A 16752-nucleotide genomic window follows, 5' to 3' on the forward strand; every position below is an offset into this window, starting at 1 on the left:
TAGGGAAATTAGGAGATGTATTGTAGACATAAGATGAGTAGAAAGGCTTGTCTGCGATTGAAAATGGATCTCTTTCTCCTCTTAGAAAGGAAAAAGAGAAAATAGGTGCAGACGAAAGTAGGTTTGAAAGAGAAGTATGGAAAGCCAAGAATTTAGGCATCTGAGCCCTAGGAGCTAGAGAAAATGTAAGGTTCCTGCAGTCTGGGTGGTCAGCAATTTACATGCTTCTTCACTCAGCCATTCCTTCCTTCAGAAATATCTGATGAGTACAGAAATACAATGATGAACTAGACGCTGATTCTCCTTCCAAAGAATATACAATCCAGTTCAGATTTTAAAGGCACAAACCTTGGTAGGAAGAAAATTCTTAGTATATGTTCATAGAATGAATAATGAATAAAATAATAAGTTCAACAAGAAAGGTAGAAATGAAGTATAATTAGAATAGAAGGAGAAAGGACTATTTTCTAGGCTTGTGTGGGCCCGAAGAATGGGTGGATCTGAATATACAGAGCCTGGGAGGGAGTAGTAAAGGTCAATCTATGCAAAAAGAACACATGAGCAAAATTCTGGAGGTGAGAAAGGGTAGGCGCTAAGGCAGGGAATAGCAAATCTTTCCAAAGTGATGTGCAGCAAAGTAATATTTGGAAACAATAACACAAGTCTTTCTTTTTTCGTGTTTCTTTTGGCCTCCTACACCAAAATTAGTGGTATTTATTGTCTTGGGTAGGAGACAAAACACTTCAAGAGAAGCCAGCATTAAAGTAGAAATATGCGGTAAGGAACAGGAAGACAGTCCCAGAGGGAGCCCAGAGGGAGGGAGAGAGCATCCTAAATGTTCTTCCAAGCCAGATGCAGGTGGCAGCAGTTGTGAATGGATGATTAGACCTAGAAATTTCTAGCAGCTCGGACAGAGAGCACGGAGAGTGGTCTGCAGAGACCTGGGGCCCAAGGAGCAGAGAGAACACACACATCTTAGGTGTGAATGCTGATGAAAAAGGATCCTGTGCTATTATTTTCAGAGTCTGGCATCCTACACATGAATATGACACCTCCTTTTAGGTTCTCAGACAACATAAAACACTTGTGTTTCCCAGCCCTGACATCTATACTATCTTTGGGGAAAAGGTAAGGATTGCAAGAAACAAAAGAGATCTAAATTTGATTGAATTTTAATCCAACTAAGCCTAAGAAAAGTCCAGAAGGGACTGAATTTAATTGGATTGGAAAGAGTTTACTAACATCAGTGGAAATTCAGGTTGCTGATAGGGAAGTAAAACTCCATTTTTTTAACCCCAAGTTTATGACCGTAAAATTCAGATATAATTACAAGTAAATAAAGTTATGACTCTAAGCACAAGATCTTAGTTTCTAAACATATTTCCTGATACAAGGCTTTTTTAAAGAAATGATTGATTCAAATATGAGCAGGAAGGCACAAGGTGAGTCTGGTCTGGGATATATTGCTTTCCCAGAAAGCAAGAAAGCTTTCCAGGATCAATGAGATTGTGTCAGAGGATACTGGAACCAAAGTGAAGGGCCACCCATAGTTTAAGTACAAAAACTCAAGCGTCAAAGAGAATAATGGTTGAAGTTGACTGAAAGATATTCTGTATGTAAAGAAAACCCACAAGTTTATAATGATATTGAAAAAAGAGAAACCAAGAAAAAAGTAATTTATTATCATTTATGGCATTCACTGAATCAATTCTTTACACTGAAAACTGGCAATTGAAGGAGAGAGGTAAGAATGAAAGGAAAGAGACAAGAATCTTTTCATTAAGCATTTATAGCAAATGATCTGAGTTAAACAGGAACCCTCTACTTGATGGACTAATGATAATTACTCATGTACAAGAAATGACAAAATTGAACATTAGCTATTTTTATCAATGGCTATTGAAATCATTAGATAAATTGGCAATTAGAAACAGAATGTCCTTATGGCAGCAAAGTGACCCCATGTGGATTACTTTCTGGTCACAAGGAGATAAACCTAATTTTACCACGGGAGATTCAGCGTTCATCACCTTGATCCTGCGACCAAGCTCTAAATCACTAATAGTACATACAAAGATAATAACTTTCTACTCCATATGAAGTACCATGACAGTGCAATCTTACGGGGATAGTTTAGACTTAATCTGGAGAAGGAAATGGCAATCCACTCCAGCACTCTTGCCTGGAAAATCCCATGGACGGAGGAGCCTGATAGGCTATAGTCCATGGGGTCGCAAAGAGTCGGACACGACTGAGTGACTTCACTTTCACTTTCAGACTTAATCTGACTGAGCGACTGAACTGAACTGAACTGAACTGAACTGAACTGAACTGAACTGAACTGAATCAAATCTTTAGCGTCTAATTTCTAGGTTACAGAAAATACAGAGGCTAGAGTAGCACTGCCCTCCCCACATATTTATGTTGCCACATATATAATTTAAAATTTTCTAGTCATCTACTTTAAAAAGTAAAATGAATCAATAAAATTAATTGTAGTGGTTAATACATTTTTAATCCAGCATACCTCAAATACTATCATTTCATATAAGCAATAATAAAAACAATGATAACCAAATTAAAAAAATATTAATGAGATCATTTATACTCTTTATTTGTACTATGTCTTCTAAATTTGGTATGGATTTCACAGTACAGTTCAGACTAACTACATTTCAAGTGCTTATTAAGAGCTGGTGGTCACCATATAGAACACCACAGGACTAGAAGAAAAAGCTAAACAACACCGTGAAATTTAGTTCTATGTGTCAACTTGGCTAGGCTATAGCAGACAGATTTCAGCTAACCACTGATCCAGGCTTCACTATGGATGTATTTTATAGATGTGGTTAATGCCTACAATCACTTGACTTTAAGGAAAAGAGATTATCCATGGGATAACGTGGATGGGTCTCATTTAATCAGTTGCAAGGCCTTCAAAGCAAAACTGAGGTTTCCTTGAGGGAGAAACTCCTGCCTGAGACTGTCTAACCTGCCAGCTTGCCCTTCAGATTTCAGACTTGCCAGCCTACATAATACCATAAAACAATTCCTTGGTTCATTCAATTCGTATGTTTCATACACGGTTTTCACATACACACACATCTATATATGATATTTACATGTATAGTCTATTTTTATATATAATCTATGTCTATATATTATAAACCAGATCTAAAAGGTATATTGGAGACGACTGGATATTTTTGAACATGGACTTCTTGAATAATTAAGGAGCTATTGTCAGTTTTACAGGTGAGATAATATAGACTTATCTATGGGGGAAAACATCAATATTATCTAGAGATGTCTTTTGAAGTAATGAAGGATTAGATGTCATGATGATGACGGATTATACTCTATTGACTAAATCTACATGAAGTCATAATGCTTATTAAAATGAAGAAAATAAATCCAGTCTTTATCCCCATTGACATAAACTACATTATCTTTCAGTCAGTTCAGTTCCGTTGCTCAGTCATGTCCAACTCTTTGTGACCCCATGGACTGCAGCACGCCAGGCCTCCCTGTACATCACCAGCTCCTGGAGCTTGCTCAAACTCATGTCCATCAAGTCAGTGATGCCATCCAACCAACTCGTTCTCTGTTGTCCCTTTCATTAGCTTTAGCATAACAAATAATAGTTAATAAAGTTTTAGCCTAATATTTAACAAAGCTTCACAGCATGATAAATTGTTCTTTAAAAATTAAATGAGAGGGAACCTAAGGGTGAGATGCAGTTTGCTTTCACTAGCTGAAGGACCAGAAAGTATTCTCCTTCCAGAGCATGAAGACCAATGACCAGAGTCATAGGAAGTGATGTGGGTGATTCAAAATGTGAGTGTTTCCCACTTGGCCCCTATCTCCCCGTGACACTCCAGGACACTATGCCTCAGAATGATGACTTTTTACAATCAGCTATAAAACCGATATTTTGGCTTTTGTGTTGTTTTCTTAAGAGTACAGATGTTACTGGTCAAGTAACAGTATGTTCTTACCAAAACTCTTCCGTACAACTAAAATGACAAGATATTTTTCCTTCCTTTCTGTCATTAAATTGTAAGGAAGTGTTGATAGTCTTTGCTCTTATGGTTACTATTACTACCATGGTGATAATCTATACATTCCAAAAGAAGAAAAAACCATATCAGTCCAGTGCATAACATGATTTTATAAAAGTCCTCTGTCAGAAGTGGAAGGTAAGTTTACTTTTCAACATAAAATCTAAATAAATACTTGTGTACCTACTATGTACTTAGTTGAGTGTAGGATAGAATACTTTCTAATTTGTGCAGAAAATAAACTACTCAATAGTTTGCAAGGCATTCTGCAAAGCTCTTTCACATATGTGTTCCTATCAGAACCTCACGGAGACCCAAGTTTGATCCCTGAGTTGGGAAGATCCCACTCCAGTATTCTTGACTGGAGGTTCCCATGGACAGAGGAGCCTGGTGGGATACAGTCCATGGGGTCGTGAAGAGTTGGACATGACTGAGTGACTAACACAAAACACGCACATACACACAACTCATAGGACTGTACAGAGTTTGTAGGTTAGGTGTTACTAACTTCATTTTGCAAAGTGGGAACGTGGTAGACACAATTGGGTGCCTACCTGACATCCATTCATTCCATCATCCCAATCTCATTGCTAACAAAATCCTCAATGTGTTCAAGAGAAAACTTGCCCTGCTTCAGTCTAGGTATTCGTCCTTCCTAGTCCTGCTGTAGGAGTATGTGCTACAGTTCAGACTCATGTCTCATAAAGTAGAAATCTGCTAGGGCTTCTGGGACATCTTTTTTGGTTGTACATGTGTTGGTTTTTGCTTAAAAGAACTAAACTACAGCTGAATCTCTCCTCCACTCTCCCTTCCTGCTTTGTATGTGATTGTGAGGACTGGAACTGCCACAGCTATTATGTGACCAGGAATGAAAAGAAAAAAAAAATACTGGTTCAACAGCCTATTTTTTTATTTTATTATGTGAGACTATAAACCCTTATTTAAGAGACTAATGAAGATAACTTTTCTATTACCTATAGCTAAATGCATTCCCAACTGAAGTTGAGATAAGGTTTAAACAATATTCCCAAGATAACACAAACTATTAGGAACATGCTGTTGTTGGTGATTAAGTCTTGTCTGACTCTTTGTGACCGCCATGGACTGCAGCACGCCAGGCTTCCCTGTCCTTCACTATCTCCCGGAGTTTGCTCAAACTCATGTTCATTGAGTCAGTGATGCTATCTATCTCATCCTCTGCTTCCCTCTTCTCATTTTGTCTTCAATCTTTCGTAGCATCAAGATCTTTTCCAAATTTGTGTTGTTTTAAGTCATAAATTTGTGGAAATTTGTTAAAGCAGCTGGAGGAAACAGCACAAAGGGCTTCTTGCTGTTATTATTAAGGAGAGAGCTTGACCTCTATTAGACCACAGTCTATTCTGAGTTACATTAACTTGAGAAGAATAAAACTTCATTTTTTTAAATAAAATATTTTGAGTTCACTTTCCATTCATTCAAGTTTACTTCTCCCACTGGTTTTTTCTCAATCAGTGATTTTTAGCATTCTTCTAGGTGATTCTCTGGCTATAGAGTTCAATGAGATGATATCAAACTCTTCTGGGTTTGCTCCCTGTATATGACATTTCTTTTATTAGCTAACCATGGCATATTTTATAGTTATTTGTATATAATTTAAGAGACCTTGGTTAGAAACCAAAATGTGTTTATTCACATTCATGGTTCATTCATTCATACATGTATTAAACTAGTGTTTTATTAAGCATCCACCAAAAGTCATAAAGTCAAGCAAAAAGACTTGGACCAAACACTAATAAAAGCAATGCTTGACCCCAGAGGCTTCTGTCATAAGAGAACCATGGCCTCTTCATTTTCATGAGACTATATATTTTCAAGATTGCTGGGAGTAACATGAATAACCTCAGATATGCAGATGACACCATCCTAATGGCAGAAAGCAAAGAGGAACTAAAGCTTCTTGATGAAGGTGAAACAGGAGAGTGAGAAAGCTGACTTAAAACTCAACATTCAAAAGACTAAGATCATGGCATCCGGTCCCATCACTTCATGCAAATAGATGGGGGGAAAATGGCAACAGTGAGAGACCTTTATTTTCTTGGGCTCCAAAGTTACTGCACATGGTGACTGCTGCCATGAAATTAAAGAGGCTTGCTCTTTGAAAGAAAAGCTATGACCACCCTCAGTTCAGTTCAGTTCAGTCGCTCAATCGTGTCCAACTCTTTGCAACCCCATGAATCGCAGCTCGCCAGGCCTCCTTGTCCATCATCAACTCCCAGAGTTCACTCAAACCCACGCCCATCAAGTCGGTGATGCCATCCAGCCATCTCATCTTCTGTCGTCCCCTTCTCCTCCTGCCCCCAATCCTTCCCAGCATCAGACTCTTTTCCAATGAGTCAACTCTTTGCATGAGGTGGCCAAAGTATTGACTGGAGTTTCAGCTTTAGCATCATTCCTTCCAAAGAAATCCCAGGGCTGATCTCCTTCAGAATGGACTGGTTGGATCTCCCTGCAGTCCAAGGGACTCTCAAGAGTCTTCTCCAACACCACAGTTCAAAAGCATCAATTCTTCGGTGCTCAGCCTTCTTCACAGTCCAACTCTCACATCCATACATGACTACTGGAAAAACCCCAGCTTTGACTAGACGGACCTTTGTTGGCAAAGTAATATCTCTGCTTTTTAATATGCTGTCTAGGTTGGTCATACCTTTCTGTCCAAGCAGTAAGCATCTTTTAATTTCATGGCTGCAGTCACCATCTGCAGTGATTTTGGAGCCCCCCAAAATAAAGTCTGACACTCTAGACAGCACATTAAAAAGCAGAGACCTCGCCTGTGCGGTGGGAGTGAGGCACCTGAGCAAGACGGCGGCTGGAGGGCTGCACACCCCGGGCAGCGGCTTCCTGGGCAGACCAGTCCCTGCTGCCTCCTGCCCCAGCCCCGGAAACTGACATCTCCCAGTAACAGACCTCGAGAGGACGGCTGGCTAAAATCCTTGTTTGTCCAGAAAGTTAACCCAAGGAAAGATGCTCACTGTAACCTCCTAGCCAAAAAGGAAACCAGCAGTCTGTACAAATTACAGTTTCACAATGTGACATCGGAATGCCTAGAAGCGTACAACAAAATTTGTCAAGAGTTGTTGCCAAAGCTTCATGAAGATAAACATTACCCTTCTACTTTGGTGGGGGCTTGGAACACGTGGTATGGCAAGCAGGATCAAGCTGTTCACCTTAGGAGGTATGAAGGAGGCTATCCGGCCCTCACTGAGGTGATGAATAAACTCAGAAAATCAGGAATTTTGGAATTCCGTAAGGCAAGAAACAACAGGCTTCTCTCAAGAATCAGCTGCTGGTGGCGTTTAATTTCTGGAATGAGCCCATCCCACAGTCCGGACCGAACATATATGAACTCAGATCCTGCCAGCTCCGACCAGGAACTATGTTTCAATGGGGCAATTACTAGGCTTGTGCTCTTTGCTTCAGACAGGATGGTGATGAAGCTGTGGGAGGCTTCTTCTCCCAAATTGGGCAGCTCTATACGGTGCACCATCTTTGGGCTTACAAGGATCTTCAGACCAGGGAAGATATACGGAATGCAGCATGGCATAAACATGGTTGGGAAGAACTAGTATATTATACAGTCCCACTTATTCAGGAAATGGAATCCAGAATTATGATCCCACAGAAGACCTTGCCCCTCCAGTGAAGCGACGGAATGGAGATGTGCCTACAGAAGTTTATGTGACAAGTGCTTGTCATCAATCAATTTGAACTGTGTGAGAGAGAAACACTGAAGTGTAAATTGCTGTATATAGCTTGTAAGAGACCTCTTTTCTTTAAAATTTACATAATCACAAGACAGGAAACTATTACAGTTTGGCAGATTGTGCGCTGTAGTCCTCTGGAACATCCCGAGGTTTATCGACTGTGCTGTATAATATTAACAACGATCGACCTTTCCCCACACCCCCAGGAAAAGAGAGCCCAACTGAAAATTGGAGTCATCTCCAGGTAAGAATCTAACCATGGGGGAAAAAAGTTAGCCATTTCTTTATAAAGAGCAACTTTGTTTTATAATTATAAACTTTTAGACAAATTTCTTGTATCATGAAGAAATATAAATTTTATCATGTTTCTGTAGCATTTTTTTCTGAATTTCAGACTAGGAACAAATTATACGTGTACTCAATACCTGGAAATGTTTTCACTCTCATTTTTAATGTCAGCATAGTAAACTGTGTTATTATTGAGGGGGAAGTGGTTGATTAGTAATTCAGTCTCCATTTTGTGTATTGTGATGTCTTTATACATGAGGAAAAGATGGCTTGAACCTGTGTATCATATGTGACTTTGAAATGAACACCTTGAACAGCAATAATTTTTATTTGTAATATTTTTCTACAACAAAACGAGTAGCACCAGGAAAAGAGGTTTTATTTTGTAAATAGTCATCTGTGACCTGCGTTTTAGTAAGCTCACAGCAGATTCTTCAAAAATCATGAATAGGGGGCAGGGAGTGTGCATGTTGAGATTTAAATTGGCATAAAACTGCATACTTTGTCTAGCTCTGATTTCATTTTTTAATAGTGCCAATTTTGTGACTGCAATCATGTGAAAGTCCTGTTGAAATGAAAAATTATATCTGACCCCCAGATCAAATAATTTATGTTAAAGTGTAAATAAATCTCATATCAAATGTCAAAAATAAAAAAGCAGAGACATGATTTTGCTGACAAAACTCCATATAGCCAATACTATGATTTTTCCAGTGGTCATGTACAGATGTGAGAGTTGGACCATAGAGAAAGCTGAGCACCAAAGAATTGATGCTTTCAAACTGTGATGCTGGAGAATACTCCTGAGAGTCCCTTGGACAGCAAGGAGATCAAACCAGTTAATCCTAAAGAAAATCAATTCTGAACATTCATTGGAAGGATGGATGCTGAAGCTGAAGCTCCAATACTTTGGCTACCTGATGTGAAATGACTCACTGGAGAAGACCCTGATACTAGCGAAGATTGAAGGCATGAGGAGAAGGGGGTGAGATGTTTGGATGGCATCATTGACTCAATGGACATGAGTTTGAGCAAACTCTGGGAGACAGTGAAGGACATGGAAGCCTGGCATGCTGCAGCCCATGGGGTCACAAAGAGTTGGGCATAACTGGGCAAATGAACAACAGACAACAACAACATATATTTTCAAAAAAGAAAACATGTGAAACACATTTTCTTTTCCATGTTATTTACTTATTTAAAAAAAAACCAATGCTTTTTACACACACAAATTAATGTGATATAATTGTGCTCTCCAGGCAATAATGATGGAATTTATAAACTCTGCAATCTCACAGTGCTCTGCAAAGCAGTATGGTCCAGCAAGGGACCCAGGCTTAGGCATATGATGCATGCAGTCTGGTTCCATTCTGTCAGCACATCTGACTCTTTGTATGTCCTTGTTTGGAGACAAGGTCAACTTTCTAAGTTTGCTGCCCTTTGTGAATATAAGGCCTGGGCCAAATGTCCCTGCCTAACCTCAGTTATTTACTATCAAATTAGAATAAATTGCATACAGAGTTACCAGTCACATAGTTAACTATACACAAATAGAATTCAAAGTTTCTCTTCATAACCATGAACTTAGTTAAAACTACTAGTTGCATCAATTTCCAGGGTAAATATACATGTGTTCTTTCTAGATCCTCCATTCCAAAATATTCCCAGAGGACACTTGCTATTTGATTTTCCGGCACTGCCAGAGATTTAAGACCAAGTCTCAGGAGGGCTCTGACCAAGGAATGCCCAGCCCAGAGATTCAGCAGGGCTCAAGAGACTGGATCCATAGGACTGAGTCTTTCTCAGATTCCTCCCTTGAAGAATACTACAAATACTCTAAGTCAGTAGATGTTTGGTTTATGGCTTTGGGTGTCTTTGAGTTGAAATACTGTTGACAAAAAGAAAAGTGTAATTAAAAGACATTTTTGATGTTTAGTTTATCATAAATTTGAAAGTTAGTAAGCTCCTTCTTTCATATAAAGTATTTTTAGACACAGTTGGCAAACCATATGGATGTATTTCTAGTTCTTTATTTCTAGCAAGGTTTTATTAAAAAAGAAAAACACAGACTAACTAGAGCTTTCAAATTAGTGCATACTTCAATGCTAGCCATTTAGACACTCATAGGATAGCTTCAACACTCTCATTTGCCCACATGGAAAGAAAATTTTTTTGTTTCCCTGTAGCACCTTGGAGCCACACCTGCCTGTTTAAAATCAGGCACACAGCAGAGGAAGTGCTGATGAATTTGGTACTGTCTAGACAAGTACACTAATGTGCAGTGTTGGGCTGGTGGTTGTCATGGTAATAAGCAAATAAGCTCTTACAGCTCTGCTAAATAGTGGGTTGTGGATGCTTCCTTTACAATAGGCAATTTTCCCTCCCTTGAAAGGGGCATTGCCAAAAACAATCTGACTAGCTCTAAGACACGGAATCATGACATTCAGCAATGTTTCAGGTTGTAAGATAAATGCCACATTCTAATGTTTCTTGTAAAAGTAATTCATTTTCTTTGCCATTTGTCAGCATATTAATAAGTTCCTCATTATGTTGCAGAGCCTGAGCCGAAGAAACAACAGAAAATGGGCAGGAAATCTAAAGTGTTTTCACCGCTTTGATAAATAATAGCTTTTTAGTTTTTCTCTCATTAGAATTATTCCTTCCTTTCATGCAACCAATACTTTTCAGTCTCTTACTCTGTACTAGTCACTGTGCTAACCTCCAGGCACTCAGATCTGCACAGTGGCTTCTTTTTCTTCAAGGAGCTGAGAGTTTAGCAGGTGACACAGAGAAGCCAAGCATTACAAGGTGGATTTAGATACGTGATACACATAACACTCTGGGTACTTTCAGGACAAGTATATATGGCACATATATACTTCAGAGAAACCGGTATGCAGGTCAGGAAGCAACAGTTAGAACTGGACGTGGAACAATAGGAAGGTTCCAAATTGGGAAAAGAGTACATCGAAGTTGTATATGGTCACCCTGATTATTTAACTTATATGCAGAGTACATCATGCAAAATGCGGGGCTGGATGAAGCACAAGCTGGAATCAAGATTGTCGGAAGAAATATCAATAACCTCAGATATGCAGATGACACCACCCTTATGGCAGAAAGTGAAGAATTAAAGAGCCTCTTGATGAAAGTGAAAGAGGAGAGTGAAAAAGCTGGCTTAAAACTCAACATTCAAGAAACTAAGATCATGGCATTGGGTCCCATCACTTCATGGCAAACAGATGAGGAAACAATGGAAACAATGACAGACTTTATTCTGGGGGGCTCCAAAATCACTGCAGATGGTGACTGCAACCATGAAATTAAAAGACGTTTACTCCTTGGGAGAAAAGCAATGACAAACCTAGATAGCTTATTAACAAGCAGAGACATTACTTTGCCAACAAAGGTCCATCTAGTCAAAGCTATGGTTTTTCCAGTAGTCATGTATGGATGTGAGAGTTGGACTATAAAGAAAGCTGAGCACCGAAGAATTGATGCTTTTGAACTGTGGTGTTGGAGAAGACTCTTGAGAGTCTGTTGGACTGCAAGGAGATCCAACCAGTCCATCCTAAAAGAGATCAGTCCTGAATATTCATTGGAAGGACTGATGTTGAAGCTGAAGCTCCAATAATTTGGCCACCTGATGCAAAGAACTGACCCACTGGAAAAGACCCTGATGTTGGTAAAAACTGAAGGCAGGAGGAACAGGGGATGACAGAGGATGAGATGGTTGGATGGCATCATGGACTCAATGGACATGAGTTTGAGCAAGCTCTGGGAGATAGTGAAGGACAGGGAAGCCTGGCATGCTGCAGTCCATGGGGTCTCAAAGAGTTGGACATGACTGGGTAACAGAAGAACAAGCATAGTAATGGCTAACTCCATCCTGGAAGACCTAAGAAGGTGTCCTGGTGGGGGCAGTATCTAGGCTATAAAGAAGATTATAAGAATCCAAGCAGAAGTGGGGCAAGTATACTAAGAAGAGGGAACAGGAGAGGGAGGGAGAGGAGCTACCAGTCAGCGTGAGAAGCAAGGTGAGGGAACAAGTGGAAGTTGGTCCTCAGTCGCATTGACTCCTTGGAACCCCGGGAACTGGAGACCACTCAGCTCCTCTGTCCGTGCAGTTCCTCGGCCAAGAGTACTGAAACGGGTTGCCATCTCCTTCTCCAGTGGATCTTCCCAGGAATTGAACCTGGGTCTCTTGAATTGAAGGCTAACTCTTTACCATCTCAGCCACCAGGGAAGCCCCTGAGGGGACAACTTAGGGTGTAATGGGCTCTATGAGGAAGAGAACAGAGGTGAGTCTTCAGAGGCAGGTAGGATTCGAATGACAACAGCTACACTTAGAGGTTAAGGCTTCATCCTAAAAGTGCTGAGGAGTCAAGGCAGCGTTTAAGCAGAGGAGTGAGACACTTTGGAAAACGAATTTTAATTGCTGTGTGGACAATGGTTTGGAAGACAGTAAGACTGGAGGCAGGAAGAAAAGTTAAATAGGCCTTTTAAATAGCCAACCACTTGTCAAAAAGGGTTTTTTCTGAATTATTATTATCCTTTCCATTCAAGATGGAGATGGCTAATGTTCCCCCCATATCCATGCTCCCACATCACAAAGTATGAAGCTGAGAGTCAGGTGAGCACGTGGCTGCCCAGACAAATATATACATTTCCCAGATTCCCTGTAACCAAGGACAGTCATGGAAAATTGAAACGTGCAACTTCCAAGGTTGGCCTTTCCCATTCCTCTTTTCCTTCTCTCTGCAAACTTGAATACAGATGTGATGCCAAGAACTGGAGGAACTGACTTAAACCATGAGAACAAAGCCCAGTTTAGACTGCTATAACCATGGAGCATCAGCTAGGAAGCTGATAAACAACAGAAATTTATTTCTCACCATTCTGGAGGCTGGAATCTGAAATGACGCCGCCATCACAGTCAGGTTCTGGTAAGAGCCCTCTTGCAGGTTGCAGACTGCCACCTCCTTGTGGTGTCCTGACATGGTAGAAGGACGGGAGAGCTCTCTGGAGTCCTTCTACAAGAGCATTCATCCACAGTTTCCTGGTTCACCTCTCAAAGTCCCCACCTCCTAACAACCTCACACTGGCAGTTGGGATTTTACATATAATTTTGAGGGATACACACATTCAATCCACTGCACCCAGTGTTAAGGAGTCAGAGCAATAAAGTAGAAGAATCCTGGGACTCTGATGCTTGTGGAATTAACATCCCAACCCTGAACCATTTAATGCGGCCATTTTGCATTTTCAGTTATAGAATCTCAGCCAATATTCTAACTCATAGGGTGTCTTTAAGTCATTTGACAGTGTCGGGAGCTAATCATCTTCCCCATACCCCTCTGCCGTCCCGCCTCTCTGATAACTTCTCTGCCCACTCATCTGTCTGGCCATCCATCGGCTCTGCTGTCCCTGCTCCCTGTAGTGGTTCTCCTGGGTTCTTTCTGTCTTTCTGCATCATCATGGGCATGATGTCAGCTCTGTTCTGCACTCCTCTGTTGACAGAGTCTGTATTCAACACAGAAGGTTTCCCATTTCATATTTGAGCCTGATCTTTGTCTAGACCTATATTTTTAGATGCCTGTGGCATATTTCCATTTACGTCTTGGGTTATCACTTCCCAATCAACATGTCCCGAATTGAGCTTGTCATCCTCTTCCCCTCACCCACAAGATTCTATTTCCCAGAACCGTCTTTTTGTTCCAAGGCAGTATCAGTTTCTTCTCCTCTTTCAGCCCTCGAATCTTTTGATTAACTTGAACTGCTCCCCTAATCCATCATCCTTCATGTCTAACCTATACCTAAGCTTCATTGCTCTAGTTCGTCTCAAATAGCTTTAATATTTGCCCTTCCCATCACTGCTGCCACTATTCATTTCAGCTTTTTTATCTGCCCCCCAATATCCATTCTCATCCTTTAATACTTTTGTCTTTAGTAAGCAGCCCAGTGAACAGTTTCCTAAATCACTTTACTGTATCCCTTTTCTCCTTAAGAACAAAAGTGATTAGGCTTTATCACATTACTTGCAAACCCATCTCCCGAGAAAGAGTGTGACATGGTGGAGAGAACCAGGGCCTTAGAGTCTGAGAACGGGTATGAACCACTAACCTATTGATCATTGAGTGTGTTATTTTAAGATTCCTTTACTGCTCAAAGCTGAAATAGTCACACGTACAATAGAGATAGTAAGAATTCATTTCTGGTGACTGTTGTAAGACTCGAGTGAGATGAGTCATCCTTACTATAGTTGGCAGCATGTGGAAGGTGTCAGTGAAATGTCGTCTGCCTGCTGGGCAGCTGCAGTCTAGTGTTACTCTACCCCGCCCAGTTCAGCTCTACGTCTTTCTGCCCTGGTCAGGTCAGGCTGGACTCAATCAGTTCTATCTCTGCTCCTCTGCCCAAACTGTTCCACCTGTAAGATACATTTTCCTTCTTTTTTTATCCAACAAATGGTTATTGAGAGCATTCTAGGTACCAGATATTGGTTCAGCCACTTACTTAAATCCTATTCCTCCCTTATGATGTATCAAGCTCCATGAAACCCGGTACATGCTCTAGTGTCAACAGAATGTTCTCCAAACTTGCTATTGTCCTAACATGAGAAAACCTGGTTGCTCTCTAGTTATTTGTTGGTATTTTCTCATATAGTCCATGAGTTAGTTGAGAGCAGGAAAACTTGTTAATAATAATTCTTCTCATTTCCATCTTGGTATACCCTCCCTTAATAGCCAATTGACAAATACTGTTGCTTAAAAAAGTAACTTTAACTCCAATATTTATCATTTAATAAGGGAACTTCTTTGATTACTTCAGCTCTGGCTTAGGAAAAGTTTAAATCAAGGGAAACAAAAATCATAGCCATACTAACAGGTAATTACAACAAGCCATTGTTGGCTGCTTACATAAATATTGCTGGAGACTAGAACCATCAGCCTTCCTCCCCACACTGAATATTCATAATAAAGACTTAATATCTTGCAAAACATGAACCATTTTCTAAGTATCCCTTCTATGGAGAGGCCAAATAATCTGCTAATCAGCTTCAGGAGGACAGGAGTTCTAGACCACCTTCAGGGATGGGCTGTCAACAGTCAAACTTTTCTCCAGACGGTGGTGGAAGGGGAGGGAGGGGGAAAGTGAGGCTGTGTAGTGTAAATTTTCTACTTTCATATGTGTATTCTACTCTTCTGTGTTTCTTGTCCTTAAGCCAAAGCCCCAAAGGCATTTTATCCTAATGCTGTGCCCCTTCCCTGCAGATTCTTCTATGTCAGGCTTTCTTGTCAACCTTCTGACAGGGGTGCAGAGAGAACACTGCATGGCCTCAAAGCCTGGAGGTGTGCAGTGCCTTAGTGCTTCTCAGACTTACGGTCATCCTGACTTGTCCTCATTTTCCCTGAGAATGTGACTATATTTCAGTTCCTATGAAGAGATACTTATAAAGTGCCTGTTACGAGCAAAGCATTCTCTTGAGGGTTTATTTAAAGTCAGGAGTCCTGGGTTCTGATTCCATCTGGCCGCTCCCTTTGGGACTTTGAGAAAGCCGTTTCTGTTTTTTGCTGGGGGAGGAGGTGGACGTTTATTATTAAATTAGGAGATTCATTGGAAGGACTGATGCTGAAGCTGAAACTCCAATAATTTGACCACCTAATGTGAAGAACTGACTCATTAGAAAAGACCTTGATGCTAGGAAAGATTGAAGGCAGGAGGGGAAGGGGACAACAGAGGATGAGATGGTTGGATGGTATCATCCACATGATGGACGTGAGTTTGAGTGAACTCCGGGAGTTGGTGATGGACAGGGAGGCCTGGTGTGCTGCAGTCCATGGGGTCGCAAAGAGTCGGATGTGACTGAGCAACTGAACTGACCTAGGAGATTCTTTTGAATACTATGTTGTATGATAAAATACAATTTCACTGTTTGGAGCATACAGGTAGGACATTAAGACGTTATAACCAGGCAGTAAAAAACAAATTGTGGAATCAGATCACCAAGATTCAAATATTAGCCCCACCTCTTTAGTAACTGTATGTCCCTGAGCTAATCAGGAAACCTCTCTGTCCTAGATCCCTTACTAAATGGCCATGACAAGAGCACCTTTCTCAAAGGTCTGTAGGGAGGACTGAAAGTCCATGTCAAACAATTCATAGCAAAGGCCATGAAGGAGCTGCTTGGGTGATGGAAGCAGCCTATATCTTGAGTGTGGTGGTGCTTATACTCCTGTACCCATTTGTTAAAACTCATAGACCTGTATGCCTAAAAAGGGTGAATTTACCTTAAAAAAAAACCCTAATCTTAAAAATAAAGGTCTACTGTATGATTCTAATGACATATTCTGGAAAAGGTAGAACTATTAGCCATAGGAAATGGGTCAGTGGTTGCAGGGGTTTGGTGGTGGGGAGCAGGCCGGTGGAGCACAGGCCATTGTTAGAGCAGTGAAACTGTTCTTCTGAATCTGTAATGGCTGCACGTCATTACACAGTTTTCAAACCCCACAGAATATACAACACAAAGAGTGGGCCCAAATATAAACTATGGACTTCAGTTAATTATATATCGATTTGACTCATCAACTGTAACAAATGTACCACGTGAATGAAAAATGTTAATAATAGGGGAATGTGGGAAATCTCTGTACTTTCCACTGAAA

At 40.5% G+C, this 16752-nt stretch overlaps 1 protein-coding gene across 1 annotated transcript; it reads left to right on the forward strand.

Annotated features, from left to right (window-relative positions):
• Nucleotides 1–772: 772 nt before the first annotated feature.
• Nucleotides 773–7717, forward strand: LOC120860935 (protein NipSnap homolog 2-like). Its single transcript, XM_040236644.1, has 3 exons — nt 773–777; nt 1098–1128; nt 6860–7717. Exons 1-3 carry the CDS (start codon nt 773–775, stop codon nt 7661–7663), a joined length of 840 nt encoding a protein of 279 aa, XP_040092578.1. The 3' UTR covers nt 7664–7717.
• Nucleotides 7718–16752: the final 9035 nt, after the last annotated feature.

Source organism: Oryx dammah, unplaced genomic scaffold, assembly GCF_014754425.2.
Source record: "Oryx dammah isolate SB20612 unplaced genomic scaffold, SCBI_Odam_1.1 HiC_scaffold_11210, whole genome shotgun sequence".
NCBI lineage: Eukaryota > Metazoa > Chordata > Mammalia > Artiodactyla > Bovidae > Oryx > Oryx dammah.